Consider the following 14,481-nt stretch of genomic DNA (forward strand, 5'->3'; position numbering starts at 1 on the left):
TGTAGATAGGGAGACTCAAAATGATGAAAAGGGAATAGTGAAAGAATGGGTCTGTTTATTTGGCCTAGAGAAAATAAGATGGCTGAACAGCTGTGTTTAACACCCTGCAGTTCATCCAGTGAATACACTGAATGTCTGCTGTGTGGTTGCCAGGCAGTGTTCTAGGTGCTGTAGACTTGGCAGAGACCAAAACCAGCCCCGTTTTCCCTAGTGGATGTCCCACTGCATTAAAATAAACATCTCCGTTCCTTCCAGGGACCCGCAGAGTCTGGTGCTGTGGACCCTGCCCACACTTCCAAGCTCAGCTCTCTCTGCTCGGCTCCGTTTTCACTCCACTCCAACTACACTGGCCTCCTTGCTGTCACTTCAGCGCCCAGATTCATTCTCACCTTAGGATTTGCCCTTTCTTCTGCTTGGAATGTTCTGCCCCCAGGTCTTTGCATGAGCAGTGTCTCAAAGTCCTTGAGCCTTGACTCAGATGTCACCTCCTTAAGGAACCTTTCCCTGTCACCCCAACTAACGACCCTTCACAGCACTATCACCTCACCCAGCTCTGTGCTTTTCACAGCCCTCTATGTACTGAAAATGACCTCATTTGTTTATTTGTTCATTGGCCAATTCCCCAGACCAGAATCTAGGCTTTGTGAAAGTCTGGAAACTCTCTCATTCACTGCTTTCTGCTCAGGACTTAGAACAATGCCTGGCATGCAGTAGGTACTCATAAAACGTTGTCAAAAGAATCAGAGGGCTGGGACTTGCCTGGCGGTCCAGTGGTCAGGGCTCCATACTCCCACTGCAAGGGGTGTGGGTTTGATCCCTGGTCGGGGAACTAAGATCTCACATGTGGCCAAAAAACAGAAAAGAAAAAAAGAGTGTTTTAAACACTGTTGTCACATGGCACCCTTAAAGGGCAGGAGTAACACTGTAAGGTATGATGGGAGATGCAGTTAGGACCCGAGGATGAAAACTGGGCCAGGGGGACCTTACCTTTCTTATAGGAGTTTGTCACAGTAGAGCTGCCCAAAGCTGGATTGTTCTCTAGTTGAGGTGACGTAAACTACTGACAGGTCATCTCACAGGTGATTAAGTGTTAAGTCAGGGCTAAATTTGTATTGGTAAATACCAGTTAGCCATGTTTACGTTTTTAAATTAAGCTGCTTAACTTAACTACATGGCAGCTAAGCAGCCACCTCACAGAATTCTGTTGCTCAGGGAGCCCTGTGGAACAGTCCTTCGTTGCCACTCATTGGACCTTTTATAGCTTTATAAACTGAGGCACAGTGAGGTTAAATGGCTTGTTTGGGACTTGATGGTGAATAGATGGGAGGGTTGGGAGAGGATTAAAGGTTTCCCATTTCCTGTTATTGGACCCGTTCATTAGCCTTGCAGAATTTATCAGAGTTCTCATTTTTCGTAAGAGTTTACAAGGAGGTTGTCTGTCTCTGGTCCCACAGCATTTTTTAGAAACTTCAAGTGCCTGTCACTTTTTGCTGGAATTGTTTGCGTTTCTCTCTGTCAGGGTCAACACTTCTTTTGGTTTATTTTGTATCCAAGGGCCCAGGCATGCAAGATATATGTTGAATGAATGAATGAGAATTTGAAAATCTGACATTTGCTAAAGCATGAGCACAGGTAGGTTTTCCTTTAGCCAAGTTTCTAGTTTGAGTTAAGAGGTATAGTTTGAATTAATTAGAGGTCTTCAGTGATGACCTCTAATTTTGACTTAGGTTGACCACAGTGTTAGGAGTCATATATGTGTGTACATGCAATATATATGACTCCTGACACACACATATATATATTCCAAAAGTAAAGAGAATGAATGGTAGCTATTTGTGTTTGCCTATTTTTTAGTTTCAGTGTTCTAAAATTTTTTTTTTTAATAATCTTGTTATCTACCCCTGAAACATAGATTTGAAAATCATGGCTTATACTTAATGGAAATGCACATACTGTAATACTCTTGAGTTCTCTTCAACACATGAGAAATAAAACATAGCTTTATAAAATCATATTTAGATGCTTAGAAAAGAAATTGTAAAATGATTAAGTAGAAGAGTGAGTGATTTAGGACTTCATGTGACTTTCTGTCTCTGTTGAGGATATTTTGAATAATCTCTGAGGATCTTTTATAGGGGAAAGGAAAGCATTTCATCTGTCATATGAGTCAAGAATTCCAGGTTAGGGGAGAGGGAAAAGGATACTGTCCATTCTAGGAGCCAGTAATCATCCGTTTGAAACAAACTTTGTGGCATTTAGGGTAGACATATAGTCTGTTACCTGTGTTTAGAGGAAACGTTGCTGATCTGTTGTTTGTGGTAATTTGCTGTAAAGCTTCTGAACTGAGTGAAGCCGTGGTTTGTCTGGAGAGTTTGCTGGTTTGTTTAACAAGCCCACAGCCCGTCCGACGCCTCTCGGAAAAACAGTAGTCATGACAGTAACTTAGACTCACCCCCAAAGAATCCAGCAGATTATCTGGAGAGATTGCCTCATCTTTCACTAATGTGCTGTGTTCTGCTCATGTGATGTTGGTCAGTCTGCTGCTTAGGAAGGTGTGGAATAAGAGGATGGGTGAAACACGCCAGTCCTATGCAGGCTGCTGTTCATGCATTCCGTGGTTACCAAGAAGTGTGTTAGAAAGTCCGGTTTGCCGGATCTGGAACTAGTACTCTCTTTAGCATGGACACACTGGCTGCTGATATATGTCAGACTCCTACCCTATCTGTCAGACATTGCACGAAGCAATGTTATATGGGTTATTTTATTTAATCCTCACAACAGCCCTATAATTTTTCCCATTTCACGTATGAGGAAACTTAAGATTTAGAAATTAAGCGACTTGGCTCATCTATAGACAGAAAGTGAAGTCGCTCAGTCATGTCCGACTCTTTGTGACCAAGTTCCTCCATCCATGGGATTCTCCAGGCAAGAATACTGGAGTGGGTTGCCATTTCCTTCTCCAGGGGACCTTCTCAACCCAGGGACCGAACCCAGGTCTCCTGCATTGCGGGCAGATGCTTTAACCTCTGAGCCACCAGGAAAGGCCTACAGAGCAGGCATGTGAATCTATCCCGCTCCGAGCCCATGCTTACTTAACCTGTGTTAGCATAGCTCTTCCTCTGCTCGCTTCTGAGCCATCAGATTCAACCTCAAGCCACTGAATACCTTTTTCCTTTCATTGGTTTATGCGGGGAAGTGGTGTTTGCTGTGAAGTTGCCTTCGGAGAAGTCTGCCTTCGTCTCTTCAGCAGGCGCCGAGTGCTCCTCCGCTCTGCTGCGCGCCGTGGGTGGCAGCGCCGGACACAGCGGCTCCTGCGGGGAGTCTTCTCCGGCCTCCAGGCCTCCAGCTCCGTCTTCTCGGGGCGCCTGTCGCGGCCCCAGGGCATTTCTGGGCTGCCACCTGCGTGCTGTCACCCTTCACACTCCCTGCCTGCCTATCTTCAACCACACCTGCTTTGTGTCCTCAAATCAGACTCACAAAGAGATTCTTTTTCAGAGAAAAAATATACACAGTAGCTTTGAGGCTTTAATATTTTTCATCCTCAACAAAGGAAAAAAAAACGCGTGTCATCCCAAACTCTCAGGAAGCTGTGTTTGGAGAAAAACTGGAAACAAATAGCTTTGGTATTAAAAAGCAAATTAGGGAATTTTCTGGTGGTCCAGTGGTTAGGACACTGCCCTTTCACTGCCAAGGGTCTGGGTTTGATTTCCCCCTGATCGGCGAACTGAGATCCCACAAGTCATGGAGTACAGCCAAAGAAAATTAATTTTTTTTAAAAAAGCAAATTAGTATTGATCTTAAGACATTAGGAAGGGGAGAGTAATAAACCCCAAAGAAGCGAGAAAAAGGAAGTAGTGAGATAAAGAATGAATTAAATAAAATAGAGAACATTAAAAACAAAAAGGAAACACTGAAAAGCCGGTTCCTTGTGAAGGTTGATTAAATAAGTTATCTTCCCAAGGTAATCTACATTTAACACAGTCCCACTGGACTCTTTTTTAATTAAGCAAAATGACTTTTAAATTTATTGAATAAATAAACCTACATAACCTAAATGTCTCCCAGTAAGGGCTGATTTAATAAACTGGAGTGAATCCATGCAGTGGAACAACACACGACTGTAAACACAAGCAGGACGTTCTCTGTGTCTTGATGTGGAATAAAGCAAGGTGCGGGACAGCGCATGTGGTACACTGGCCTTAGTGTAAAAATGAAAGGGAGGAGTAAAAGTGCGAAGTAACATTTGCTTTTAGATCATGAAGAAATGCTGGCAGAAATGCTGGCATGGAGAAGTACTGTACTTCAATAGCAGAGGTTACCTGTGGTGGGGAGAGGGGGCAGCTAGGGACAGAAGTCTAGGAAGAGAGGCTCTTCTCTAGATACATGCTTTCTAAAAAATTATTTTTGGCTGCGCCCTGAACATGTGGGACCGTAGTTCCCTGACCAGGGATTAAACCTGCGCCCCCTGCATTGGAAGGCAGTCTTAACCACTGAAGCTCCAGGGAAGTCCTGATGTATACTTAACATCTGAAAGCTTTTGAACCGTGAGAATACATTGTCTATTCAAGAATTAATTTATTATAAAGAGTTACTTTTTTAGTCAATAAGAAAAAAGGGAACATCCCAAACAAAAATACAGACTTGAGTGAAGTCTGTATTGTGATACATCTGTATTATGGATGCTAAACAGCTACCATAATATAGCAGGGAAAGTGAAATGTCAAAATGTCAACAGAAACTGTCCCTGGGGGTTGAGAATACACAAATAACATGTATTTTTTGTTTGTGATGTTCTCAGTGGTCTGCAGTGACTTACCACCTTTATAATTGGGGAATTTTTTTTTTTTAATTGAGAAAAAGGTGTCCAGGTTCCATCCCTAGTTGGGGGAATTAGGATCCTGCAAGCCACGAGGCTCAGCCAAAAAATTTAAAAAGAAAAAAAAAAAGCTTAGTTAAAAGTAAGAAAGATCAATATTCTGAAGAAGAGTAGTAAGGAAAACCAGCACTAGCAAATATGATACAGGTTGTGAAGTAGCAGTAGCACAGATACTGAATTTCTGAAACTCTAAAAAGACTCAGATCTGTTCTCTTTCTGTGCACATGAGAGAGAATATGATAAAAATGAGTATCCAAAACAAAAATAATGGCAAAGGAAGGATTAGTAAATGGTAATGGGATAATTTTGGAAATAATGTTTGCATGTTATATCGCCAGCAGCTGGGACAAAGAGACATTTAAAAAGATTCAAAGCTTTGGCCAGTTCATGTGAAATAAAATGTGAAGAACTGTCATTTTAATAGTTGTGAAGCAGTGAAGAGCCTCACAGTAGAAAATATCAATATTTTAAATATTTTGAAGAATTAATATTTCATATGTGTAGATATATGAATATTTGTCCTTAATATGTATATGTTATTGCTTTACATGGGTAATGATATAAAGGAAGTTTGAGAAAATGAACACAGCCATTGTTGCAGTGGATTATACTCAAATTTTGTTTTTCTTTTAGTAACGTATGGGTTTTTTTTTTTTTTTTAGCAGATATTTATTTTGAAGCAGCAAACTCCCTCTGGAGTAACAGTAATTATTACTATTGGCATGAAGTAATAGTAATAATAGTAATTATTCCCTTTTTCTAAAGAATTCATTATTGGACTATGCTAGGTATCAGATCACTCTAGCAACAGAACCCAGGTGACCTTTGCTGACCTTTGAAGAGAACTCTTTAAACAGTTGGAGAGGAGGTTAAGAGAAGAGCTGCCCACAGAAATGATGGAACACAGTATTGGCTCTAACTGCAAAGGATTAAGCTGTTCACCTCTTCCTTTCACTATTCTCTGCTTCCAGGTTGGTGGCACGAAGGCGGGTGTAGTCCGGTTTCTTGGGGAGACAGACTTCGCCAAGGGGGAGTGGTGTGGCGTGGAGTTGGATGAGCCTCTCGGGAAGAACGACGGGGCTGTTGCTGGAACAAGGTGCGTCTGCTGTTGGAATTTCGTCTTCCTCCTGCACATAAAGATACTCAAGCCAGCCCCACCCAGTGTGGGTAATAAAATAGACATGAGCGTTTTGAAGAGCTGCACTTGTATTTCCTAAGACTCACCTACTGATTTTCCCTTCTGCTAGGATTAGTTGTTCTCTCTTAGATGGTCTGTCTTTTTTTTTTTCCCCTTGTTCTATTAAAAAAAATTTTTTTGTGTGTGTGTGAGCTTTTTAAGAAAACTACTTACTTATTTTTTAAATTTTTGGCCACACCCTGCAGCACATGGGATCTGTGGCACGTGGGATCTTAGTTCCTCGACCAGGGATCAGATCCACACTCCCTCTATTGGAAGGCGGAGTCTTAACCGTTGGTCCACCGGGGAAGTCCCCTGACTCTCGTTTAGTGATATGTGCATTGCATCTGAGTAGATTCTGAGCAAACATTGGGTTTATGTATCTATTTATTTTTAAGATTTTATTTTTGTTTTAGAGCAGTTTTCAGTTCACAGAACTGAGAGGGAGATGCAGCTAGCCCTTCTCGACCTCCTGCCCCACCTCGTGCACAGGCCTCCCCCCATTGTCAATATCCGGAGGGATGCGTTTATTACAGCTGATGATTATAAGTATATAGACGCTATGCACCAAATACAGTAATAATGCCTTGAGATTTTCGAAAATCTCTTAGTGCTGTGATGATTATGAAGCTATAGTGTTCATATTCTTGATATTAAGATGTTAAAAATGCGCTAGTCATAACATGTGACTCCAAGTGTCAGTCTGATAACTGACTAACCAGATGATACTTCTCCCCCTTTACTTGAGTGAATCGGCCAGCTAGGTGCTTGTTCGATTTCTTTTTCCTTTTGTTTAGCAAGGTTTTATTAAGTGGGATCACTGGGTTGCTGAACTCTTCTGTTGTGTGTTTATCAGATAGTAGAAATGACTTCCTTTTTACATAGAATCTTAGCAACAGACGAGTGATTCCGTCTCTGCGTATCACACTGTTGTTTCCTCGTGTGTCTTTGAGGACATTACTGAAGTTATTTATCAGCCTGCATACCCAGTGAACGCTGCAGGCTGGGTGTACCGCCCCAGCCGGTTGGTAGAATTCACAGCAAGCCGGTCACAAGTTAAGAGTCAGGAGAACCTTTTGGTTATAAGTTTTTCTTTCTTGTCATTAAGCCGCTTTTTGTTCCTGTCCTTAATTGTTGTCCCCTCAAGGTATTTTCAGTGTCAACCCAAGTATGGCCTGTTTGCTCCGGTCCACAAAGTCACCAAGATCGGCTTCCCCTCCACCACGCCAGCCAAAGCCAAGGCTGCCGCGGTGAGGCGCGTGATGGCGACCACGCCTGCCAGCATGAAGCGCAGCCCGTCCGCCTCCTCTCTCAGCTCCATGAGCTCCGTGGCCTCCTCCGTGAGCAGCAAGCCCAGCCGGACAGGACTGGTGAGCCTCCCTTCCTGTCTGTGCATCTCTGCATCCCAGGCATGTCAGATGCCCCCCACTGCCATCAGCACGCCTGCTTCGCTTTAGGAAAGGTTACGCCTCCTCTCACCCTTGTATGAAATGTTTGTTCACTGTAGCTTGTGAACATCCTTATACATTTCGCAGCAAAAGAGAACCCAAAAGAATTTTTAACAGCTCCTTTCAGACTCCTAAGACTGGGAGATACCACAGTGCTTGGTGAATCGATAGTAACGACTCCCTAGTCTAACATATGGGATGGTTGATCATTCTGATATTATTTTTGCATCAGGAAGACAGGAAAATTGGAGGGATCCCTTTCCCCAACTACCTGGGTCTCTTTCTCTTTGTTGTCAGACTAGGAACTAAAAGTATTTTGAGAAAAGGCATGTTCTTAGAATTTTCATGTTGTGTTCATGCAGTCTCACCCACTGAAAGCAGATCAGTGGGTGTGGAGTGTTCCTGCCTCAGGCCCGAGGATGCAGAGAAGAACTTAGACAACTGGAAAAGATGCCTGAAAGGCCCTGTTTTGTGTTGTCTCCTCTCTCCATCTCCCCTTCCCACTCTCTCTCCTTTTCTCCCCCTTTCCTGCTTTGATCAGTAAGATAAAATCATCAGAATCAAAATAGGCAGCATCTTGTTCTGTTTGTTAATGTCATGCTTTCTTAGGGCCAAAGCAATGACTTTTTGGCTTTGCTTCCCCACCCCCACTCCTTGCCCTTCAGTTTATTCGCTTGAAGTGAGGCAGATAACTGTTCAAATTTGACATGATTGCGTGCGATTACACTCCAGACTGGATTCTGGGTCTCTGGTTCATGACAATGAACTGCAGACAGGAATTAGAATGTGAAGTGGCGCGACTGGGGAGTAAGGCTGCTGGCCCCTGATCTTGCTTGGCCTTCTTTCCGTTGACACTGGGCAGGGACGGGACCTTCGGGGGCGTCTTTCTTTATAGCAGGGGCTACCCTCCTCTGCAGTCATTGAACTTCTTCCCCTTACGTTCAGGTGATACAGGTACCTGCTTGGACTATGTTATTCTGCATATAAAAGCCTGCATCTTCAGTGTGAAAATTACAAGTGAACTTGATAAGAAAAGCTTGACAAGAACTCTTAGAATGTCTGAGTGAAATGAAGGTGAAGAAAATCCTCTATTTGGATGAAGCCTTGTTCAGAGTCAGTCGGCCAGCTCTAATGTGGACATCGAGTTTATGTTTCAGGACATGAGTTTACATTTTCAGGACTAATCCAGGAGCAATTCTGTGGACATGTCTATTCTGGATTCGAAATTCTTTCTTGAGTGGGTTTTTTTTTTTTTTTTTTTGAGACATTTTTATTGTGTTACAATTGTGTCCATTTCTTTGGCAATTCCCCAAGCCCTTCCTGTCCCCCCAACCTCTCCTCTTAGTTTTTAGACCAGTTCTGATTCCTCTTTGAAGAAAACTAGCGAAAGAGAAATGAGTCTCATTGCCTTTTAAAGCAGCTTATTTTTATCTCTTTATATCGAGTGGTTACAGTTTCTAAACCAGAAATCACCATAAATGAATATGTGAAAAACAGAATAATCAAATGCATGATTTCCTAAAAATACAGCTCAACAATATGATCCATTGTACATATGTAAAAAAAGCTGAAAGATTCTTGAATGAAAATGATCTTCTGACAGTATTTATCACAGTTCCACAGAACCTTTAGAGTCTCTGTTATTTTCTCACAGTGCCCATAGGCCAAAAAAAAAATAGCTAACAGTTCTGTTTATTAAGTATTTCAGTCCAAACAACTTCATATTTATGTCCTCATGGTTTAGTTACTGTTCAAAAAAAAAAAAAAAGATTCTCATTAGATGAAAGCAAAAATAGTATTTGTAATTCATTCTTAAATAACCACAGTGAGTTACTGTTAGGTTGCTCCTCATGGGCATTGCACATCCTATCAAACCTTGGACTCGTAGTGAACACTGCCTCCCTCATTTTCTTTGCTACATTGATTTGGGCTTTTTGTCCTGGCAGTGGCCAAAACCCAGCTTTGGAGAGATGTGACTGAAAGGAATGTAGTGTCATTATAAATACAATCCAAGGTTGAAGCTGAATTCCCTCCAAGCTAGTAGTTTGCATCATGTCCAACAGGCGTCACTGTTAACCTGGGAGTTAGCTGCAGCACCCTGGGGTGTGTCTCCCTGCAGGGTTTGAGAAGCTCAGATTTAGTGTATTCAGGAAGAAATGTTGGCTAAGACTCCACGCTCCCAGTGCAAGGGGCCCGGGGTTCGATCCCTGGTTGGGGAACTAGATCCCATATGCCACAACTGAGGGTTGAAATGCCACACTAAAGATTCCACGTGCTGAAACAAATGAAGATCCTGCATGCCGCAATGTAGACCTGACACGGCCAAATAAATAAATCTCTTTTTTCTTTTTTTAAGGGAGGAAATATTAGTACGAGAAAGTATAACCACATAGTGAAACTGGAAAGTCAAGGTCAGGTGGTTAAAAGAGAGAACAGGAAGTCCCCCTCCCCCTCATATGTTTAAGTAATTCAAGAAATTGCTCTCAGTAGAAACAGTGGCATTCTCCTCAAGCCAGCGATCACTCGGTAAATGGTCTCAGACAAACGCTGGCCAAAGGTTTGCAGCTTTGTCTGGAGCCCCTCCCAGGCCCCCAGAGTCCAGCCTGCAAGAGTGTTATTCAGCTTGTCCAAATGACCTCTGAACTCTTTACCAGAAGGTTCTGTCCTCTGTGTTTTCACATGACAGTTAGGCACCTTGAGAGGTGTCTGCTATGTGAAACAGCAGAGATGAGAGCAGAAACAGGTTTTCTCCACGCTTCCCCCGCTGCTGTCTCTCCCTCAACTCCTGTTCTCCTCCCCCCTCCCCATCTCATCCACTCTTTCTCTCTCTCCTTCCTCCCCCTACTTTTCTTTCTCCACGAACTTCTCCTTTCCCCCTTTTCTCCGCCCGCCCCACCCCGTGCCATTTTTCTTCCTTTCTCTTACGTGTGTACTTGCACGCTCATCCATTCACACATGCTTGGAAGGCACAACACAAGTTTCCTTTTCATCGTATCCTTGTAAATGTTTTCTGGGGATTGGAAACCAGGTCCTCACAGCTGGATCCCTGGGTGAAATCACCTCTGCCTTTCGTTCTAGAAGAAAGGTGAAGCAAATCTGACAAAGTTCCGACTGTGTAAACTATGTAATCAGTTGAAGGAAGGTCTGTGATTCCTTGGGTGACATCATGGTCACTTAAAGGTGTGTAGAAGCTCAAGAAGTTGAAAAAAGTCTCATTCTAAAGTCTAAGGATCAGAAGATTGGCCAAATTGTTTTCATGAGAAGATAACTGTTCATGAAGTCCAGGTGGAAATGGAGTCTTGAGAAGCTTGTGACCTGGGTCCTGCAGGATTTTTCTACCCGGCCCCCTCAGCCCAGCTCAGGGCACCTTTGATTTTGAGCCACAAACATCTTCCTGGTTTTTCTGTGGCCTCTTTACATCGGTGGGCTCTTTGTGACATTGACAGGCCCGAGGCATGCACCGTCTTGTCTCCACGATGGAAAACCTTTCCTAAGCCTGGGCAAGCCTGCGAGCCAGGGGCAACGCTTTTACTTTGCCGAGGAGACGCCCGCCCTGCATGTACTGCCCCCTCCCTACATCCCTCATAGCATCGCCGCCCTTCACGTCTTTAACTTTCCTTTGCAGTTGACTGAAACTTCCTCCCGTTACGCCAGGAAGATCTCCGGCACCACCGCCCTCCAGGAGGCCCTGAAGGAGAAGCAGCAGCACATTGAGCAGCTGCTGGCCGAACGGGATCTAGAGAGGGCGGAGGTGGCCAAGGCCACGAGCCATGTGGGGGAGATAGAGCAGGAGCTCGCCCTGGCCCGGGATGGACACGACCAGGTGAAGTCTGGCCCCGACCTTGTGGTGGAGATGGTGACGGGTTCTAGGCTGATCTTGCTGCGGAGTCGGTGACGGTGTCTAGATTGAGGGCGGAGGCTGGGCAGCATAGCTGGTGCTCGGAGCCCGGGAGCTGATCCCTGGCATGCTGGAATGAGCACAGCTATCTTTGCTGGGCTTGTCTGAAAGCTGTGCCCTGGGTCCCAGTTTGCACCGTCGTAAAGGTGAGGTTCTGCTCTTCTTGAGCCTGCTGCGCTCTTTGGCCTTTGCATCCAGGCCTCTCGGCCTGTCTGTTGTCAGATGAGCTTAAACACCAGGACCTTAGTAGTGGTTGCAACTCCGGTTTTGTAGATTATGCTTTGTATGAGTTTCAGCTTCAAAAGAGATGAGAGGGGAGACTTCCCTGGTGGCCCTATGGTTAAGACCTCGCCTTCCAATGCCGGGGGTACAGGTTCAATCCTTTGTTGGGGAGCTAAGATCCTACTTGTGACCAAAGAAAAAAAAAGCACAACCAAGAAACACCAAAGCATAAAACCAATAAAACCAGTATTTTAACAAATTCAGTAAAGACTTTAAAAATGGTCCACCTTAAAAAATCTTTTAAAAAGAGATGAGAGTTGTTTTAGCATTACCCCCTTTTGCTTTAATGGTGTGGTTTTTCATCATCCGGCTCCCAGAAGTGCTGCCAAGAATAACCTGTTATAAGAGATCATAGAAAGCACTTTAACGTGACAAGGTTTTTGACTAATGCCAACCCACAGTTGTACCACTTAGCAGTAGCTCTTTGGGAGGCACGTCTGGGCCAGCATCTGGGTCAGGAGGAGGCCACTCACTGACACCCTTGCCTTTCCCAGCACGTCCTGGAATTGGAGGCCAAGATGGACCAGCTGCGAACGATGGTGGAAGCTGCCGACAGGGAGAAGGTGGAACTTCTCAACCAACTTGAAGAGGAGAAAAGGTGATCCCAAAACCGGCTCTCCTTTTTAAAGCACCTTAGGGAGAGCTTTCCCATCCACAGCCTTGCTGGGGTCAAACCCTTGGAACCACATGACTGACTGTGTGTTCAGTGGAGATGGGATTCCCCCTACTGTGTGAGGAGGGTTTGCTTTGACTTGGCTTTCTTGAGAAGTTTGGAACCAGACAGATGTGCCCTGATGAACTGAGTGGCTGTATATTGAGCACTGACTGTGCACCAGACATCCTCTAGGAGATGGCCCGAGCCAGTCCATTCAACCCCGGGGCCCACCTGAGCCATTCCTCAAGAGGGGATTTTTTTTTTTCTGGGCCCAGTTACCTGGTATTTATGAAACATTGTCCAAGTATCTGATGAAATTATGTGTGTTAGGGAGCGGGGTAGTGACAGAAGGGTCTTGACCTCGAGAAACTCACTGCCTTTATAGGAAAACAGAACTCTCAGTTAGAGAACTATCCAGGGCAGGATAAAATCCAGTGCTCAACTGTGTGAGACAGAGAAAGCAAGCTTGCTTCTCATAGAAGGTCTTTTGAGGCCATGAGCAAACAAGCTCTCCGGGAAAGGTGTCTGCGTAAAATCGGTTGACTGTCTCTGGGTTATGGGACGTTTGTCCTCAGTTGCACTTAATGCCATTTGCTGTCATTTCTGATCACAGTGATGTAACTCAGGGGTCTCTAGGATGACCAAGTGCTCAGGAAGGTCACAAGCATTGGCTGTTGTGGGAGGTACAAGACGGGGGTGGGGGGGGTCATACATTCAGTGGATCTCTGAGGAGATGACTAGCCACTGGGGAAAGAAGCACTACAATAGAAAGTTCTCCTTGAATCTCATTCATAAAAAAGGCTACACGTGAACAAGACACACTGACAGACCCTTCCAGGCCCTTCTGAAGGCCAAGGCCCCTGTACCACTTGCTTGGGTTTTTAAACCATCTCTTGCTGAGCTGACTTCTGGACAGTAGAAATGTTCCCCCAGCTCTTCAGTAAGCTTGAGGGCATCAACCTACGATTATGTTTCTGATTCAACTGAGTAGAATTTTTTTTATTCTAAACTTTGTTAGAAATGCTAGTGAATTATTATTGTTTTGCATGTAGCTTATGGACTTTGTCCTTTTTTCACAATCCGTAGGGTTGCAAAGAGTTGGACGTGACTGAAGCGACTTAGCATGATAATGGACTTTGTCCTCCTTTTCTTCCTTCTCGTATACCCAATTTTGTAAAGATTCATAGTTTGGGTGTTACCCAGGTCTTATAAATCTTCCTCATATCATATTTCATTGACTTTGTGATGGCATTGATGAAAACCCACAGCCCTTATCAGAGATTTTTATGATGTGGGTGGGGGAAAAACCTTGCATTTTTAGAAGCAAGAAATAGAATCCTTGATGGCCTCTCTCCCAAATTATTCCCAGTCTTGGAACAGGTACTCATGTTGTCCTGGGACTCTCTGCATGGGGAGCCTGCTGACCTCACCCTGGAATATCTGATGTGGGTGGTATAAAGACAGATTTGTTTTCTGTGCTACTTTCCCCCCTACGTTCTGTTACTGGAAAGCAGAAATTATAGACTTCCCTTCTCATACCTATCTCTATGGTGATCAGACCTTTTCCCTCCAGGTTGATCTTGTCTTGATTAGATCCATTTCTGGTGGTTGTGACCTGGCGAACCAGTTGATTTTCTCAACCCTTCCCTTTCTGGGATCCATACCTGGTTAAAACTTTGGCGTTTCCTAAATGGAGAAGAGCTTCTCCACTTTGTGGATTTATAAACCAGAGGCTTTAAAATGCATTTCTTCATTTTCTACATCTCTAAGGCATTTCTTTCCATCGTCATCTGCTAAATTCATCAGGACATTGATTTTATATATATAATCTGGGGAATAAGGCAGAGGTGTCCCCTAGTTACTTTCTTAAGTATTTTGTTTTGATTTTATTCCACAGGAAGGTTGAGGACCTTCAGTTCCGGGTTGAAGAAGAATCGATTACTAAGGGCGATCTTGAGGTAAAACCCCACCAGCCATCTAAAGCTTCTCGGGGTGCGGTATTCTGAAATTTGGATAAAACCACTGTGGCCAGAACAGGCAGCAGAGGGGGTGGCAGGAATCCCCGCCTCTGGGCTGTGGGCTGTGGCTGAGGGGCTGCCTGCCCTCCGGCCTGATACTGTGCATCTCAACTCTGGTAGCTGGGTA

The 14,481-nt window shown here is 44.2% G+C and overlaps 1 protein-coding gene across 10 annotated transcripts in view; it reads left to right on the forward strand.

Moving 5' to 3' along the window:
* Positions 1-14,481, forward strand: part of CLIP1 (CAP-Gly domain containing linker protein 1) — a 144,523-nt gene that overhangs the window by 70,696 nt on the left and 59,346 nt on the right. For all 10 annotated transcript variants that reach the window (XM_060401140.1, XM_060401138.1, XM_015101613.3 and 7 more), the window contains exons 4-8: positions 5,848-5,972; positions 7,201-7,423; positions 11,127-11,324; positions 12,176-12,279; positions 14,234-14,294. In XM_060401140.1, coding sequence (XP_060257123.1) covers positions 5,848-5,972; positions 7,201-7,423; positions 11,127-11,324; positions 12,176-12,279; positions 14,234-14,294 — 711 coding nt within the window. The remainder of the gene's footprint in view (positions 1-5,847; positions 5,973-7,200; positions 7,424-11,126; positions 11,325-12,175; positions 12,280-14,233; positions 14,295-14,481) is intronic.

This window comes from Ovis aries, chromosome 17 (genome assembly GCF_016772045.2).
Source record: "Ovis aries strain OAR_USU_Benz2616 breed Rambouillet chromosome 17, ARS-UI_Ramb_v3.0, whole genome shotgun sequence".
NCBI lineage: Eukaryota > Metazoa > Chordata > Mammalia > Artiodactyla > Bovidae > Ovis > Ovis aries.